At 54.7% G+C, this 18,204-nt stretch overlaps 4 protein-coding genes across 4 annotated transcripts; 1 reads left to right on the plus strand and 3 right to left on the minus strand.

The window, feature by feature from the left end:
• Positions 1 to 865, minus strand: Arl8 (ADP-ribosylation factor-like protein 8; the record flags this gene model as incomplete). Its single annotated transcript, XM_014685626.2, has 4 exons — positions 1 to 409; positions 535 to 554; positions 610 to 682; positions 816 to 865. 4 exons carry the CDS (start codon positions 863 to 865, stop codon positions 1 to 3), a joined length of 552 nt encoding a protein of 183 aa, XP_014541112.2.
• A 2,391-nt stretch (positions 866 to 3,256) lies between these two features.
• G6M90_00g085550 (uncharacterized protein) lies at positions 3,257 to 5,942 on the minus strand (the record flags this gene model as incomplete). The annotated part of the gene is made up of 2 exons (XM_014685627.1): positions 3,257 to 3,948; positions 4,088 to 5,942. 2 exons carry the CDS (start codon positions 5,940 to 5,942, stop codon positions 3,257 to 3,259), a joined length of 2,547 nt encoding a protein of 848 aa, XP_014541113.1.
• Positions 5,943 to 9,449: 3,507 nt separating this feature from the next.
• acr-2_2 (DNA-directed RNA polymerase I subunit RPA2) lies at positions 9,450 to 13,204 on the plus strand (the record flags this gene model as incomplete). Its single annotated transcript, XM_014685628.1, has 2 exons — positions 9,450 to 9,920; positions 9,980 to 13,204. The coding sequence occupies 2 exons, from the start codon at positions 9,450 to 9,452 to the stop codon at positions 13,202 to 13,204; spliced, it is 3,696 nt and encodes a 1,231-aa protein (XP_014541114.1).
• Positions 13,205 to 13,500: 296 nt separating this feature from the next.
• treh (Trehalase) lies at positions 13,501 to 15,585 on the minus strand (the record flags this gene model as incomplete). Its single annotated transcript, XM_014685629.1, has 2 exons — positions 13,501 to 15,349; positions 15,410 to 15,585. The coding sequence occupies 2 exons, from the start codon at positions 15,583 to 15,585 to the stop codon at positions 13,501 to 13,503; spliced, it is 2,025 nt and encodes a 674-aa protein (XP_014541115.1).
• Positions 15,586 to 18,204: the final 2,619 nt, after the last annotated feature.

Genomic DNA, 18,204 nt, shown 5'->3' on the forward strand with positions numbered 1-18,204 from the left:
TCATCGGCTGGCCCATTTCACAAGAAACTGAACCACAGCATCGAGGTTAGTTTCTTCTTTGGCACTGATACCATAGCAACAGACTTCTCTTCCTTGAATCAGCTTCAAATCCAATTCGTCAATCAGTTCATCGACGGAAAGTTTCTGAGGCAAATCAGACTTGTTGCCAAGCACCAGAAGGGGAATTCCAGCTAATGTCGGATAGCTCATGAGGGAATGCAGCTCATCCTTAGCCTGCGGAATGAGATCTACGTCTGCGATGTCTACGATAAAGACGATAGCATTGACGCCGCGACAATATCTCTCCCACATAGTTCGAAACCTTGGCTGGCCGCCAATATCCCAACATTTCAGAGTCACATGGCCCTGTTGTACGCGTTTCATATTAAAGCCGACGGTCGGTATCGAACTGAAGGAGATTATGCGGTCAGTCATGTTTCGTCTCGTCGAGTTCCCGAGATGGAAATTTTGATGTTCGATTTAACGCAAATTTCGGACTTCGAGAGACCACGGGCAAGGAAAAGGCTTGCTTACTCGAGAGTAAATTCACCACCCTGCCACGCATTCTGTCAGCTACTGCTCCAGGGAATTGCCGGCCCGTCAACTTACGGCGAGAACTCTCAACAACGACGTTTTGCCGGCATTCTGCAAACCAACGAGCGTAACCTCCATCTCCATCGCCCTAGAACAGCCTTATCAGCACCTGTATCGAGCAGTTTCTGGCATAGTCTGGCAAGTTGCAAGTGGGCCAAGAGGGCCGAATCCGCCTTACGTCGTGGGAGACTGCGTGAGATTTCTGGGTAGCCTTGACTTACCAAAATGTCCGCAGAAGCCAGTCGTAAACCTTTTTAAATATTCCGGCCATTTTCACCCAGGGTTTTCTTCTTGGCCGGTGTGAATATGGTGGACGGATGTTCGCAGAGGGGCGGAATGTGAGAGCTCATGCGTGCCCCGCTCAGCTTGCTAGTGGCGACGACTTCTATTAAAGCAAGGGGAAGCGCTTCGTTTGGAGAGGGCAAAGGTATATCTCGTCGTGGGTGACAAGCCGTGAGCAAACGACGCAGATACAAGCAGCCGATGCAGGAAGCAAAATGAGGTCGGTCGGTGGTGGGAAGGTGGGGCTATGAACCAGTGCTCAGTGCAGTGTGATGTCTCTGAGCATTCTACGGAGTGCGACTGAGGTTGACGACAGTTCGGCCTAGAGGCAAGGCGGCAACCGGTTCAGCAGCGCGTGCGCTTCAGACAACAGGCGGAAAACACAACAAGAAAGAAAAGAGAGGAAAGAGCAAAGGAGATCAGACTCGTAAATTCACAGCCAGCGGGGCCACGGCAAAACAAAGAATTGTGCGGGACAGGACATTCAAAGCAGTACGGAGTAGGTCTCGACGAGCAAGATGCCTTGCGCAGAACACAGGACAAGACAACTAGAAACCCCACCCAAGGCGGGATGGCAGGCTCAGAGAAGCCAGGCCGCCAGGGTAGCGAAGTAACAAGTTGACAAGGTAGCAAGCAAGCAGAGCGCAAGCCCGTTCATTGTATGTACACCGTAGAGCCTGAATTGTGGACATCTGGACTTGGGACTGGAGCGGGGACGACCCGTGCCTTGATGGTGTAGTGTCGGCGGCTCCAGTGTTGGATGGCGGTTGGGAGGCTGTGGGGGAGAGAGGTCTCGGTCGGGCCAAGGTACGGAGTAAGATTACAAGACAATACGGGAAGCACAGCGAGTACTACAACCAACAGCACGTATGGCAGAAGTGCGACGGGGTACTCTGTGCTCGACTTGGCGAGCAGATGATGTTGTGTGGTAGCGGATATTGCTGCCCTGCCGCCGGTACAGCTACACTACCACTGCGACGGTGCTGGCTGCTGGCTGTGTTTTTTCACGACGGGGGGGAGACGACGACGACGACGACGAGAACAACGACAATGAGGGCGGTGGCCATGGCGGCGGCCCAGACTCCAAGCTTGGGCAAATGCGGCGTATGTGCCATGTATTCCGTCTTCTGTATACCTGCTTGGAGTACAGCCGAGGGTGTGGGTGTGTGCGTGGTGTGTCCATCGACAAGGAGTCACCAGACGTCCAGCCAATAAGGATTACTTGGTTCCTCTGCGGCCATTAGTTATTAGCGTTTCATCAGTCTGCCGAGCCAGGGTGGCCGCGATCAAAAGCCCAGCAAGGGTTGCCTCGACTTCAACTAAGACGACGTGCTGCGCTTCGGCATGCAAGCCATGTCCAGCGCCATGTTGTTAGAGCACGCCAAGTGAAGTGCGTTTTCGCACGTCTTGCAGGGCTCACGCTTTAGCTCAAGGAAGACCAGGCAGCCTCGACGGCTACAACTACTACATTGGAAAGATCATGGATCACAATACTCGTACTTGCGTTCAAGTGCGGACAGGGGCCGGCTGTAGATGCGGCAGATGATGATGTTGTAACCGGACAGACCGACATGGGTGGTGACAGGTATTGTTCCTGAACGAGGTCAATGAGGCCAACGGGGTGCATATTGTGCTCTCGAGACCGCAAGGCCTTCTCCAGCGGCTCGTTGGATCACCTAGTTGGTCACTTTTTCTGCCTCGATACAATTCTTTGCGGCGCCGCAACGCTGGATCAGCATCGTGTCACTGCCACCACCCCTGGCTTGGCTTCCCAAATCTGCTCAACCTTATCTAAGCACTTGCGAAGTGCACTTCTGAGTATGTGGAGGAACGACGTGTTTGCAGCAGCAGGCGCCAGAGGCATCGAATCCAGACGTCGTCTGTCGTCAGTGGCGCAACGTTGAATGACCTCTAGCCTCGGCGGCAAGCAAGGCGCGTCAGTCGCAGCAAGGCGTCTATACATATCAGCTAATACCTACCTTGGGTACCATGCAGCCAGGTCAACGGCTGCTCAAACATGGGCAATTGCAGCGATCATTCAAGTTGCAAAGCATTGAAAATAATGGCGCGCGGGAATAGGCGGGAGCTAATTGGCGGCCCGTAGCGCCAATCCCCAGCCTGACATCTCGGTCCTGGTTGTGGCTACAGACAGACTTGGTCCAGGCGACATCAACAAGATCTGGTTTGCACGGAGCACAGCGACATCAATACCAGACCAAGACATTTATTTTTCACCGCCCCAAAGTATCTGCGCCAAATATTACATACTAGAAAATGCACACCCCTCGCTATGAATCGCTTCAAATCAAATCGCCATGAAATGAATACATATCCAGACATACCCCTTATTATACAAGATGATGGACCAGAATGAACAACATTAAAAACTAAACAGGCCGCTTCGTCTCTTCCCCAACGGATAGATAACGACTGCGCTCATGAACAATCCCACCGCAATGCCAATCGCAATCTGAATCATCGAGGCAGCAACATTAAACACGACTGTGTTCATTGACTCGCCTTGGATGAATCTTACCGTGCTCGTACCATTGATCACAGTTGATGAGTTGGTGAGCTGATTGGCTGTACTCAAACCACTCAGCAAACCTCCAGTCGATGCCAGGCCACCTGGTACTTGCACAAAGATTGCGGGAATGAGAGTGGCAGCGGCTACGCCGTGGCGCAAGCGAGAGTATAGATTGGCAAGAATGCCCACAGACAAGGCACCCAATGTGTTGGCTATTTGAGGACTGGCCACGAACTTGATGCTGCTGAAGAAGTTGACAATGTAACCCGTAAACGCAATCAAGACCATGACTGGCATTTGCCGCCATTTAGCTTGATACAGAATACTGATACACAGTATAAAAAACGGCACGAAAATAAAGGTGTAGACCGACGGCATGGGACTTTGACACGTGGTTGCCGATGTCGCATTGTTATCAAAGAGGCCATACAGAGCAGCACCAACCGTTATGCCAAAGCCAAGGAGGAGGGAGTAAATGATGGCATACACTATGCGAATCGATCCGGGGACAATAGCGCGGGACTGAAGCTCCAGGGCAGAACACACTGCAAGAAAGATTAGCATGGGCTCAATATCGAAGAAAGAAGAAGACTCATTATAAACGGACGAACACATCCACCATCCTTGGGAGATGGGTCGATGCGAGGTAGCAAGGAGGCGAGGGTGAACTTTGGGCCAACTTACAGACCGAGTATCCGGGGAGAAGCATAACGATTCCGCTCTGAGCCAAGGCCGAGAAGCAGAACAAATTTCCCTCATTGATACTTCCAAATGCTCGAGCCAGAAAACTAACAACAATGGTGGCCGTCACCTCAAACACATTATTGTACATGTTTGATTTCGGTGTCACAATCAACTGCAACAACCCAACCAAACAGCCAAAACAAAAGGCCAATGGCAAGTCAATAAGTCGAGCGGAAAATGAAAACGGGGCACACGTTGCACTCGTCAATCCAAACACGAGGACTCGGATCCATGCTCGAAACTTGTCCTTGGCTTTCAAGAGCTCATCCAGTCGACGGGTACCCTCTTCCACACCGATGACATCGTGCATGACCTCCTTGTAGATGTGATGTACGTCTTTTAATTTTCCCAAGTCAATGCCTTGGGTGATGCGGACGATCCGGACTTCAGTTGTATGGGTTGATCTATCGTCAAATGAGACAAGCATACAGCCGGGCAGATATAAGAACTGGCCGTCGATTTCGAGTACGCGTGCCGTCATGGTTAGATATTCTTCCAGACGGTGAGTGGGTGCACCAAAAAGCATGAGTGCTCGACACAATTTGATGATATATCCTTGGCGGGAGAGAGTTTCAGCAATATGTACAGTAATCCGGGCCTCTTCCTTCTGCCAGAAGCCGCTTAGTCGATTGCTGCTGGTTCTTCGTTTGGCGCCAGGACGCTTCTTCCCCGGACTTTTCGGCTCCGGGGCTTGTTTGTTTGGATTGGCGAGGCGTGTGGAAGCTTCCACAAGGTTTGCCAACGTGTCCTGCGACCGATTCACCTCGTACCATTTCTTGCGGGAGCTGGTGGGTGTAGCTGTGCCAGATTCCAGACTCGGGGGCGTAACGGCACCTGGGGAGGAGGAGCTCCAATTTCGGGAATGCGCTCCATGCAAGCTGGGCTCGGTTGGCTTGTACAGCTTCAAGAGCTGTGAGAGCACGCTTCCTCGATATCGCTTTGGTGGAGGAACGTTGTACACGCCATCATACAGTCCACCGTTCACGTGGCTAGGCTGGACGTTTGCTGAGCTGACAATGACCTCTTCATCTGCGGGGAGAGTGTTTGCTGTGGCCGAGGCAAAACGGCGAGTGTGGGTTCTGACAAGGTCGTATGCCTCTTCCTTCAACGCAGCCTCGTCAGTTTCGTTTTCGGGAGTTTGTGGCTGACTGTCTACAGCTGTGCCATCAGCCGCCAAGTTACGCAGAGGAATGTGAGAATCACTGGGAAGAAGACCGCCATCGCTGGCAGCTGTCGTGGCTAGAGAGTCCATGGAAGCTCTGGACCCAGGCGGAGAGTCGCGCAAAACCTTGGCGGCCACTTGCTGAGCTCGTGCTTGAGCAACGGCGGCCGAAATAGCCTTTTCCGAAGTAGCGTCCAAATTGATCCCCAGATCCTCAGCTGTTGCTACGGATCCTGACGAATTTGCTCGCAGAATTGATGGCCTTAGCTTAGGAGAAGGCGTAGCCGAGCGCTCGGGTACTCGTGGAGGAGGTTCGAAGTTGATGACGGGCGGTTTTGAGGCCGTTGCATTACTGTTGAATCTGACACGACCCTTCTCTCGCCTTGCGGCAGCAACAGCAGCAGCCTCGGCCGTATCAGCAGAGGCTGGAGGAGGATAAGGAAGTGGCGTGGTTACTTGGGCAGCAGGCGGATGACTGGGAGAGGTGGCAATTGGGTCTTGGACAACATTGTGACTGTTGTCAGCATCATCGGCTGGAACGTGATGATAGGTGTGGTGGTGTATAGCCGGGTCTGGTTCGCACCCAGCATCAGACCCAGGAACGTCCTGAGCAGACTCCGACGGCGAGGCCATTGGCCCTCGAAAACCAAGTCGGTCCTCTCAAAAATGGCAAAAGGGTAGGAGACGAGAACAAAGTGTGGAGGCCGAGACAAATGCCTTGGTGGAAGGACGAAAAGATGGCGGAAGGGCAGAATAATAAGAGGATTTGTCTCGCGGCAGTCGTGGTGATCAAGCGAACGTGGCCCAAGACTAATACCCCATGCGGCAAAGCTTCGCCCAGACTTTGCGCAAGTGACTACACAGCAGGCTTTACAGGAAGGGTACGGAGTAGAAGCTGTGGGAAATCTGAGGATTGGATGGTCAAAGGCATGTGGAAACAGACAGTTTTGTCTCTGGAACGACACGGATGAGAGCCGAATGTGATGCGTCCCCATGCCCATCATGTCTTGCCCAAGCCCCTCTTGCCGTTTTTTACACTCCTGCTCTTGCTTGCTTCCCTCCATCCTTCGCTTCCTTGCGTCTCCTCTTTCTCCTCCTTGACCGGACCTCACGATACCCAACACGTAACACGTTGGCTAGAGCGTGGCCATGGCAAAGCCAGAGCAGGGCCAAAGCATGGCTCCCTTGGTGTAAAGTTTGAACTGGCATAGTAGATCCGCACATATATGCACCGTATACTCGGGACTGCCGTTGGAGGCATGGGCGGCTGCTCAAGATGGCCAGGCCGCCACCATGTCGTCAATGTTCTAATATTAACGGCAGCCAGCGCGCACCGAGCCGCCGAGAAGGAGGCGAGTCATTGGTCCACAGCGCCCAATCCATCCTGGTTCTTCTAGTTTGATGGCTCATGCAACTCCCATGTCGGAGCTTGGCACGAGATCTGGCTACCTAAGATCGAGCATCTGCTCCTTCCTTAGCTGGTGATCAAGGTAGCAAAAGACAGCAAAAGGCAGTCCGAAGGGACCGAGGGAGACGGGACGAGACGAGAGGATTCGAAATTGTATGTATAATGTCGGCGTCCACGTGCCCCGACCAAATACTAGGCACGTACGGTGAATAGGCCAAACTGTGCGGAGGTCAGACCAAGCGGCTTCGTTCCAGACCGCACGGGACCAAAAGGATGGCAAGATTTGCTGACCCCTTTCGCTTTCTCCTCGGGGAATAAAAGACGGCGTGTGTGGCCTGTTCCCGAGCGGGAGAAGGCGAGGGCTTGTGTTGAAGGTTTAGCCACGGTTTCGCAAAATTCCCCACGTCTGGTTGGGCTCGTTGGCCATGTCGACTTTGGTCAACTTTGGTCGAGTCATCCTGTCTCCGGCCCCGCTTTTATGTTCTAGTTTTTTCTTCAACCTCTTTTTTTGCATGCGTCTGCAGCCATCACGAGCCCGTGAACATTTGGGCGCGCTCCCGGCAAGGGTCCCCGTCGTCCTTTGCTTGGGTTCGTCGGGCTTCCATGCTTCTCTGGCCCCTGGCTATATTATTCTGCGATATCTATTTGTTGTACTGCCTGCTTGGGACGTCCCTGGCAGTCGACTGGGACTGGGGCTTGCTTGAGGCTTGCTTGAGGCGTCTGCAGGTCCTGGTCTGGGGATCTGGGATCAATGATGCATCACCTTGATGTGTTTCTGATAGAGAATTGTCCGGTGCTTCTGCTTCTCGTCAACATGGCCTTGGAATGCCAAAAAGAGGCCGGTGCCGCTACCCAAGCTGTGTTCCTCACCTGGTGCCTTTCTCCTCCCTTGGGGACCGTCATGCGTTCTTCGGTCACGCAAACGAAGAAATCCATCTACTAGTACTACTAGTTCACTAGCCAGCCACTTCTTTCTTTTCTCGGCAGCAATCGCATTGTGCCTTATTGCCTCTGTGTGCTCTGCCAGAACGCATTGATCTTCCTTTCGCTTCGCCTGGCACGTCGGGTGGTTCCCCAGGGTTTCAAGTTTGTGTATGCCGCAGGTCCATGTTTTTAATATTGCCAATCCAATGTTGGGCTCTCATCACGACATGAATGCCACTTGGTACACGGCGCGAGCCACAAAAACCGGCACTGTGTATTGCTAGTTCCTGGCAAAGCCCCCGCTTGAATCCCAGAGGGGAAACCATCATGCAAACATTACATCCGACAACCGGCGCGTGGTCCAGTACGCCCAGCTCTGTCCAGCTTGCCTAGCTTGCCTAGCTCAGAGGCAGAGATGGAGGCCGTGGCTCGATCGTGATGGTTGAATGTGGCACCAAGGGGGCAAACAGGGACAAGGGCGCACTGCCAGTCCAAGTTTGCTCGTGTCCGGGACGAACGGGAAAAGGGAGACGGCGACTCAGCCACTTGTTGACGAGTTGCTTGAATCTGTGCTGGTGACCCAGGTTGCCTGCCAAGCCTGCCAGCACGTCAAGGAAAGTGAAGACGGAGATGGAAGTGAAAGTGACATCCGGACGTCCTCTGGCAAGAAACCAAGTTGAGCTCATCCATGGTGGACTAGTCGCGTGCCTAATGTATTGGCTACCTCATCCGTCATAAGCTTGCAGCCATGGTTGATAGAAGATTGCGACACTTTGAGATTGGCCACATGAAACAAGAAAGTTTATCCATGACGTGACGCTAACTTGCCCGACCTGGTAATCCATACCTGACATCTATGGCCGTTGTCTCACTCACGATGACTCGGTGACGAGTACGGCCTCCTGCCTGTAGCAGTATTACCATCTGGACACACTGAGACAAAACCGTCTTGCAGCAGATTACTTGACTGTATTGCACAGCGCCGGCAATGGCATGGGGCACCGTCCAACACGTCGCCATTGGATGTTCACGTCACAGGATCCAGGGGCCAGCATAGCACAGAGAAGCTCAGCATAGCATGGCAATGCCCAGAAAGGAAGAAACAACATGAACGATGCAAACATAGCTAGTTCCACGTCGGCCGTCCAGAGCGGTTCCTGTGATATCAAAGAGGCGATGCATGGCGCACCTCATCCTTTTGTGGCTTTCTGCAAGGCATGGGGCTGCATGTCTCCCGCCATCGTCCCCTTTCGTCCAGAAGACCTCCGGTCGCCAGATTTCCCCAGAGCCCCCCGAGTCCCTGATGTCCCGAGGCTGCTCAGACCAATCTAAATTCTGCAAATCTCCAAACTCGGCCATGGTCACAGGGGGTTGCTGCGGGTCGCGTCTCATCAACTGGGAGAAACTTGAAACCCCAAGTTTTCTGTGCTCCACTGCTTCTGCATCTCTGTACGTCCCGCGTAGCGAGAATTTCTCCACAAATCTGTGCTCTATCGATAGACCCACGTGACCGTTTCTTATCGCGAAGCTTTTTTTTTTTTCTGCCTTGCGATAAGCTCGACGTCTGTAGCGGGCTGGAGTGGAAATTTTGTATGGCTTCAACTTTTTCCCGGAGCTTGCCTGCCATACAAAACCACTCATTTCCAGCGTGTATGGTGTCGGAAAACTGCCGGTGGCCATCAGTCACAGCTCTCTAGGTCTCTTCTAACAGAGACCTCTTCACCGACGATCCAATTATACCACGAACAATTCTGAAATTGTGAACCTGGTGCAGTCCCGTTGCTGCGCACATTTAACAGGTCGCCGCAATGGCTCCATCGGCGACGAGTACAAAATGGGATCACCAATATGACACCCTGCGGCGTCATGACCTCTTCCAGAACCCGCCAAAAGATCACTCTGCATATCCCGCCCTTCAATTGGCCGTGAACCCACACATCGAGTCCTTCAATCGCATCTTCGGAAATGATGGCAAGAAAGGGCTTCTTGACTATGGATTGACGGATATTGGTACCAAGACATTTCTCGATGGTGATGAAAGATCTGGCCCCGAGGGAAAGAATCGTCTTCGTATCCGAATCAAGGGTGTGAGCCTGCAAAAGCCCCAGGTTCCTCCGACGAACAAGATGGCACGAAACCGAGAAATCCTGCCTGCCGAGTGCAGAGAACGACATGTCTCGTATAGAGGAAGACTCTCGGCCACATTCGAGTACTCCATTAATGGCGGAGAACCTATTGAATTTGTACGAGAAATAGGACAGGTCCCCATCATGATCAAGGTATGGTAATTCAATGTCACGGCGCAAAGCCTTACTTGTCTAACATTATTACGTTGCAGTCCAATCGATGCCATCTCGAAAATAACTCTCCTGCTCAACTTGTTCAGCGAAAAGAGGAATCTGAGGAACTCGGAGGTTATTTCATTGTCAACGGCATTGAGAAAATTATTAGACTACTGCAAGTAAACAAGCGAAACTTTCCAATGGCCATCAATCGACCTAGTTTTCAAACCCGAGGCGCGGGTTATACCTCGTACGGTGTTATTGTTCGATCCGTTCGACCCGACGAGACTTCTCAGACCAATGTCCTTCATTACCTCAATGACGGTAACATCACGTTTCGAATCTCATGGCGTAAGAACGAGTACTTGATTCCTGTCATAATGATCCTTAAAGCATTGGTAGAGACAAATGACCGAGAAATTTTCGAGGGATTGATTGGGCCGATGGGATCAAAAGTAACCGAGAATACTTTCTTAACGGATCGAGTCGAATTGCTGCTACGAACATACAAGAGTTATGGACTCTACAGCAAATCGCAGACCAGAGCGTATCTAGGAGAAAAGTTTCGGGTTGTGCTTGGCGTTCCAGAAACAATGTCCGACTATGAAGTTGGTACAGAGTTTTTGAGAAGGATCGTTCTGGTTCACCTGGGCAATGTGAACGTGACTGAGGAACAGGATCTTGACAAGTTCCGGATGCTGCTGTTCATGGTCCGCAAGCTGTATGCCCTGGCGGCTGGCGAGTGTGCCGTTGACAACCCCGATGCTCTTCAAAACCAGGAAATCCTGCTGGGTGGGTTCTTGTATGGCCAGATTCTCAAGGAACGACTCGACGAATTCCTGAGCGTTGGCGTTCGCTTGTCTCTGCGTGATTTCCTCCGACGACACCCCGAAGCTTCTTTCACGTCCGAGGATTTCAGAAAGGAGTTCCCGGGCGCGATTTTCAAAAAGGCAAATGAAAACTTGGGCAATGCCCTTGAATACTTCTTGTCCACCGGAAACTTGCAGAGCCCATCAGGATTGGACCTGCAGCAAACAGCTGGTTTTACTGTTGTGGCTGAAAAACTCAACTTCCTCCGATTCATTAGCCATTTCCGCATGGTCCATCGTGGCGCCTTCTTTGCTCAGCTGAGGACCACTGCTGTGCGAAAGCTGCTCCCCGAGTCGTGGGGTTTCATGTGTCCTGTCCACACGCCTGATGGTTCACCATGTGGTTTGCTGAACCATTTGGCCCACAAGTGCAAGATCGTGACGGACCACGTTGACGTATCCGAACTTCCAGCGCTTGTCAAAGAACTAGGTGTTGTCGACACATCATCCGCCCTCACAAGCGACAATGTCGTCGTCATGATGGATGGCAAGATCCTCGGCTGGTGCACACCAAAGGAGTCTCTTAGGATAGCCGACTGTCTGCGATACTGGAAAGTCGAGGGTACGCACGGCGTGCCACTGCAATTAGAGATTGGATATGTCCCTGTGTCCAACGGGGGTTCGTATCCCGGTGTCTACATTACCTCGACCCCGGCACGGATGGTACGACCCGTGAAATATCTCCCTCTTCAAAAGGAAGATTTTGTCGGACCCTATGAGCAGCCGTACATGTCCATCGCCGTGTTGCCACAAGAAATTGAATCCGGCGTATCTACTCATGTCGAGTTCGACCCCACAAATATGCTGTCCATCTTGGCCAACATGACGCCCTTTTCCGATTTCAACCAGTCCCCCCGAAACATGTACCAGTGTCAGATGGGTAAGCAGACGATGGGTACCCCCGGCGCCGCCATCAGATATCGAACAGACAACAAGTCGTACAGAATTCAGACTGGACAGACGCCCATTGTCCGCGCGCCCTTGCACAACGATTATGGTTTTGACAACTTTCCCAACGGTATGAATGCCGTTGTTGCAGTCATCTCCTACACTGGCTACGACATGGACGACGCTATGATACTGAACAAGTCGGCGCACGAGAGGGGTTTTGGACACGGAACCATTTACAAGACCAAGAAGATTACCCTCAAGGATGATTCAAGAACTCGGGCGGCAAAGAGTGTCACAAAGGCTTTCGGATTCGCGCCTCACAGCTACGTCAGCGCCTCGTACCAAGGCATGCTGGACGACGACGGCCTCCCTCACGTGGGACGTCTCGTCCAGGAAGGCGACGTCATTTGTGCATGGCACACTGTGACCCCTGACTACAACGGCAACCTCGTCAACCTGGACGGCATCACCCACTACGAAAAGTACAAGGACGGCGAAACCGGCTTCGTCGAGGAGGTCCGTCTCATTGGCGCAGACACAGGCGGCGAAACCCTACAAACCGTCTCCATCAAGTTCCGCATCCCGCGATCCCCCATCATCGGAGACAAGTTCTCCTCTCGCCACGGTCAAAAGGGTGTCGCTTCTCAAAAATGGCCCGCCGTCGACATGCCCTTCTCCGAGTCCGGCATCCAGCCCGATGTCATCATCAACCCGCACGCGTTCCCGTCCCGAATGACGATTGGCATGTTTGTCGAGTCTCTGGCCGGCAAGGCGGGTGCGCTCCACGGCCTAGCCCAGGACTCGACGCCGTTCAAGTTTGACGAAGAAAACACGGCAGTCGACTACTTTGGCCACCAGCTCATGAAAGCCGGGTACAGCTACCACGGCAACGAACCCATGTACTCGGGCATCACGGGCGAAGAGCTCGGCGCCGACATCTACATCGGCGTCGTGTACTACCAGCGTCTGCGTCACATGGTCAACGACAAGTTCCAGGTGCGAACCACGGGCCCCGTCGTGCCCACGACCGGGCAGCCCATCAAGGGCAGAAAACGCGGCGGTGGCATCCGTGTCGGCGAAATGGAGCGCGACGCCCTGCTCGCGCACGGCACGGCCTTTTTGCTCCAGGACAGGCTGCTCAACTGCTCCGACTACACCAAGTCGTGGATCTGCCGCCGCTGCGGCTCGTTCCTGTCCGTGCAGCCGACAGTCTCGCAGTTTGCCCCGGGCAAGAAGAGGGCCCCGACCACGGTGCGCTGCCGCAACTGCGCCACCAGGCTCGACGAGACGGACGGCGTCGACCTGACCGAGGTTCAGGGCGAGATCTGGGAAGACGGCCAGGGCAACTGCTGGGTCGGCGGCGAGCACACGACGCAGGTGGTAGTCCCCGGCGCACTGAAGTACTTGGACGTCGAGCTGGCGGCCATGGGTGTCAAGTTGAAGTACAGGCTCAGCAAGGGTGATGAGCCGAGAAAGGGGCCTCTGCGGCCGACGGCCATGCCCAAGGCCATCAGGGCGTAGCGTAGACAAGGCAGGGTGGTCAAGACGTGATGAGGAATTAAAAGGAGAATAAATACATGGTGGGTAGTTGAACACATCTTTGGCATAGTTGCGCACACCCGCTGTACTGTACATATATATATTTATTTTATATACTAGGATTCAAGGGCGTCACAAAATTTTCTCGTCAGCGACACAATTTTCGTCTCGTCTCGGGTACCCCAACACCAGCGGTAGTGTCTTGTCACCAGCAAGAGCTGCCAAAAAGGGTGAGGGGTTATATATACACTGTCGAACAAGGTCCAAACACGACCGCCTCATTTCCTCCCAAATCTCTTGACCCTCCTGGCATCCCCGGCAGGCAGCTCAACCGCGCTCCTCGCCCTCTTCTCCTTGGCGCCGTCGTGCCGGGCGGCACTCAGGTCCCCGCACTCGGGCCTCTTGAGCTCGCCGCGGAAGACGTCGACGGCCCAGATGAGCACGCCGTTGGTCCAGCCGAACCCCTCGACGACCTCGTACTCGCCGCCGCCGCCGGCCACGTTGGTCGACTCGTCGCTGTACTTTTCAAACATGACGCCGTGGTCGTCGTCCCCGAGCCCGTCGAGCTTGGGCGTCTCCGAGGTGCTGCCCCCCGTGGCGTACCACGTGCAAAACGTCGAGTCGAGGTATCTCTGGGCCAGGGCGACGGCCAGGCCGTGGACGTCCCTGTAGGCCGGGTCCTCGGCGCCAAAGGTGGCGGGCGTGTTGGTCAGGCCCTTCATGAGGATGTGCATCAGGGGCGGCCACACGTTGGGCTGGTCCCATTGCTGCCCGCCCTTGAGGTTGGTCGCGGGGATGCCGCCCTTGCGGCTGGCCAGGTACGCCGCGACGCGCGAGAAGACGGTCTTGACGGCATAGGGGTTGCTCCGGAGGTGCGCCGGCGCGGAGCCCTGCCAGAAGGGGTAGAACTGGCCGACGTGGAAGAGGACCTGTTGGCCGGGGGGCGCGCCGCGCGTGTCGGCGTCGACCGAGGCGGCGTCGTCGTCGGCAAAGACGTAGATGTTCTGGCTGGACGAGGTGAGGTTGAAGTCGAAGTAGCTGAAGAGGGTGTCGTTCCACATGACGGCGTGCATGGCGGCGCTGCGGTCGGCGGCGCGCTGCTCCCAGGCGGCGGCGGCCGAGGCGTTGCCGCTGGCGTTGAAGAAGCCCGCGATGGCGAGCTCGTTGCCGTACAGGATCGAGTTGAGGCACACGGGCACCACGTTCCTCGCGTTCATGGTCCGCAGCGGAAAGTACACCTGGCGCGCCGAGTCCTGCGGGTTCGCGATCCAGCGCGAGCTAAAGTCCCAGCCGTTCTCGGCGCCCGTCGCCAGGTTGGCGTACAGGTCCTCGTACTCGGAGGCGTTGAGCTTGTGCGTCTCCGGGTAGATGATGCCCGACTCGGCGTAGTAGGACGAGTTGCGCGCCGTCTCGTAGTCCTCGCGGTACGACTCTGGCCGCGGCTCCGTGTTATCCACGGCGTACCGGTTCAGCGTGTACGTCTGCCCGCCGGACGCGACCTCGACGGTGCGGTTGGCCATCCAGAAGTCGTACTCCTTGACGAGCAGGGGCAGCGCGCGCTTCAGGATGCTGGTGTCGTTGGTGTGGTCCATGTAGAGCTTCACCATCTGCGACAGCATGGGCGGCTGCGAGCGGTTCAGGTAGTAGACGCGCGCGCCGTTGGGCACGATGCCGTACTGCTCGACAAAGTCGAGGAAGTTCTCGATGGTGTTCTTGGCAATCTCGGTAAAGGAGCCGCGCGTGCGCAGGAGGCCCTCGAGAATCCAGTACGAGTCCCAGTAGTACGGCTCGCGGAAACGGCCGCCGGCCACGACAAAGGGCCGCTTGATGGGGATGAAGCTGTTGGGGCAGTCGGCGCACGTGCTGGCCGCCGAGGCGTTGTAGGAGCGCGTCAGGCTGGGCCAGATGTCGATGACCTTTTGGGTGAACTCCTTGATGACGGTGTCGTTGATGGAGGCGAGGAACCGGGCGTCGGTCTTGAGCTCAGACGTGGGCACCTCCTGCAGCTCGTGGCCCGCGTCGGCGAAGTAGGTTGTGAGGAAGTCATGCAGCTCCGAGTTGTTGGTGATGGGCCGTTGGAGCTTGGCGAAGGCGCTTTGGATTTCCTCGAGAGGTTTGAGAGCCGGCCTGTCGGGACGAGGGCTTGAGAACTGGTACGTGGCATCGGGGCATGGGGAGGTGGCTTACATGTCTACAAAGGTCTTGGAGTCGGCAAAGGGCCGCGCGAGCTCAATCTCCTTGAGGAGATCGCCATGGCAGTAGATGGGAGAGTCGCATGGAGCAGTGACGGATCCGTTGATGTAGATTGCCGTGACGGCCGGTGTTGCTGCCAGGACGGCGGCGAGACGCCCGAGGTTTGTCATGATGCTCCGAGATGTTTTCCAATGCCAAGGCCAAGAAGCAGAAAGCGACCTTTCCAGCGGGATTCAAGTCTTGGGCAATGATAGACCAGGTCCCAAAACACCGGTCCTGGCATCGAGGTCGGGATAGACCAGCACACCATTTTATATCCGGTCCCCAGGTTGTCCCTCAACATGGCTAACCCATGCCAACATGGGAGCTATGAGAAGGGATGACAACATGAGACACGTCATTTCCTCTGCTCGCGAAACGAAACCCAGCGAGTTCTGTTCGTCCGGGGTGACGAAGGCCAAGAGGCATGGGGGCAATCAAAGTGTGGAGATGGTCCCAATGGCCATGGATGGACATGCGGCTCAAATGGACCTTCTCCGTATATAATGCTTGGCTCATGCTTGTAGGGGTCTGCTGGGCGGCGCTATTAGGAGGTTAATTGCGAGGTTAACTTGCCGACGAACGTCAATGTTGGCCCAGAGATGTGGGTATCTCGGAGCCCGCCCGCCGTCCTTGATGTTTGCTCACATGGGCAGCGAATGACTCGTCCATGTTGTTTGTCGCGTGAGAGCTGCCTGGTTCGGCTGAAGGTTGATGGATGATGGATCAAGGGGGCAAGCATCTGTCGAGCGAGCCATGGACTCGTTCCTTGCTGCAACCACAGGTGACAGAGGCATTGATGACACAGAACGCACCATCAATGGCCTTGGAAGAAGTTAATCTCGCTGTCAATCTAAGCCATGGCGATGTGGCTGCGATATTAAACTCCGGCTCCCACCCCTTGGTACTCGGCTGCGTGGCTACCGACTCCAGCCCATCCCTGTCAGAATGGCCCATGTCATGATTAGTTTTAGATGTGTTCCTAGGCGCCGCGGTAGAGCCGTTGACCTGTCCAGCTCGAAGCTGTCCATGGGTCAGTTGTCTTGTATCATCGACCGTTGCGCAAAAGCCATGAAACATAGCCATATCTCCTCATGAAGCATTGGTTGCCGACACAGAGATGACGTCCCTTTCCCCAAGCCAAGCCAGTCGTTGCAACATTCCCCGCGGCCGTCTCTTCACCCCGTGTGTTCTTTTTTTTTCTGGAAACACACATGTTGGCGACTCGATGCCTCCTCCGCGCCCCGGCAACCAGACTCCTACCGCCAAATCCAAACCCCAACTGTCAACAAGACACCAATAGTGCGGTAATAAAAGGGGGGAAATAATAACACACGCACCAAAAACAGCCCCGGCCGCATACATCCACAAAAGACGCCAAACCCACAGTTTGGCCGTGAGCCAAGAGCCCGAGCGGCGCGGTTTGCCCAAGTCTGCTTAGTCCTGCAACCGCGGCCACGAGGCCATCGAAATCTTCAAGACAGATCCACCGGCTACATGGAGCAGAAGGCCCAGCAGAAAAGCTGGGGTGCCCCCAGACTCGACGCTGCGCGGCATTGGCTGCACCGGGCGTCCGGGGTAGGGTGCGTTCCGGAATGTCCACTGCCGGGCCGATTGGCTTTCTGCATTGATGACGATGCCGGGGTCTCTTTTGGGATTTTGATTGCCAGTACGGAGTAGTATCTATGTTCTACATGCTATTCTTGTTGCTCCCGCCTGAGGGTTGTGACTTGTGACTTGTGACTCGGTGACCGCCGGCATAGCTTCCGTCGAGCCCGGCGGCTTCGCACGGTTTTTGCTTTTTCCCAAGACGGACTTCGGTGGCTGAAGGAGCCGGTGACGAAAACGCGCCGCTGCTGTGACCTTCTTGGCAGCCGAGCCAGAGAGGCTGTCCTGTCTGGTCGCTGGATATATAGCTGCAGTAGTATGACAGGGTTGCGGCAACAAGAGCATCGCTCCATGGAAGCAACATTGGAACCTGCTTCACAAAGAGGCCGAGCCCACCGCGCGCTTCTCTCGTCTCGAACCGGGCAGGCCTTTCATTTCGTCTCGCTTGGGACAGGACTCGAGATCAAGGCCCAATCACCGGCAAGCGTGATTCATCGCTGCACCTTGTGGTTCGTCTTGCCGGGGATATGGTCTTGATGATATTCAGATCCCTACTGATAAAGGTAGATGCTCTTGCTCTGATCCGCATAGGATGTTCGCCATGTATGAAACGCTGCCAGCATCCCGCCCGCCCCTTGCAATATTACAGCAGACCCTTTGGTCGCGAGCGGGACAAGTTCAAACCATCAGGTGCGGGCGTCTTTTGAAAAGGAGAGAATACTTGTCCATCATTGTAGCCTGGACAGCCCCTCGATTTGTTCTCAGCGACGGGCAGGAGTAACGCATTTTGCATCGTCATCCGGATGCAGATGTTGCCCAAACTGCAGCGTAGCCACAAGCTCCGAGCCTCCCGGATGGCAAAAGTTTCCTTCTTCTTTTCTTTTCTTGGACATGTTAGTTTCGGAGATTCTAGATACCATGTCTCTATTACTCCTGCGCTTTCCACAGCAATGCTGATGTTGCAAGCTCACGGGTGCTGGTGAGACGTGCATGGCAAACCACCGCACCGACTGACCATCTGTAGCCAGCAGCACAGAGTTGGCGCCTCGAGCATCACCCAAAGCTACCGACAAGACGGAGAGCAAGCAGGGACGGCAAAGGCAGTCGTGGCCACGACCATGACAGTTCCCCGGGCTTCCGGC

Source organism: Metarhizium brunneum, chromosome 5 (assembly GCF_013426205.1).
Source record: "Metarhizium brunneum chromosome 5, complete sequence".
In the NCBI taxonomy this organism is placed as follows: Eukaryota; Fungi; Ascomycota; class Sordariomycetes; order Hypocreales; family Clavicipitaceae; genus Metarhizium; species Metarhizium brunneum.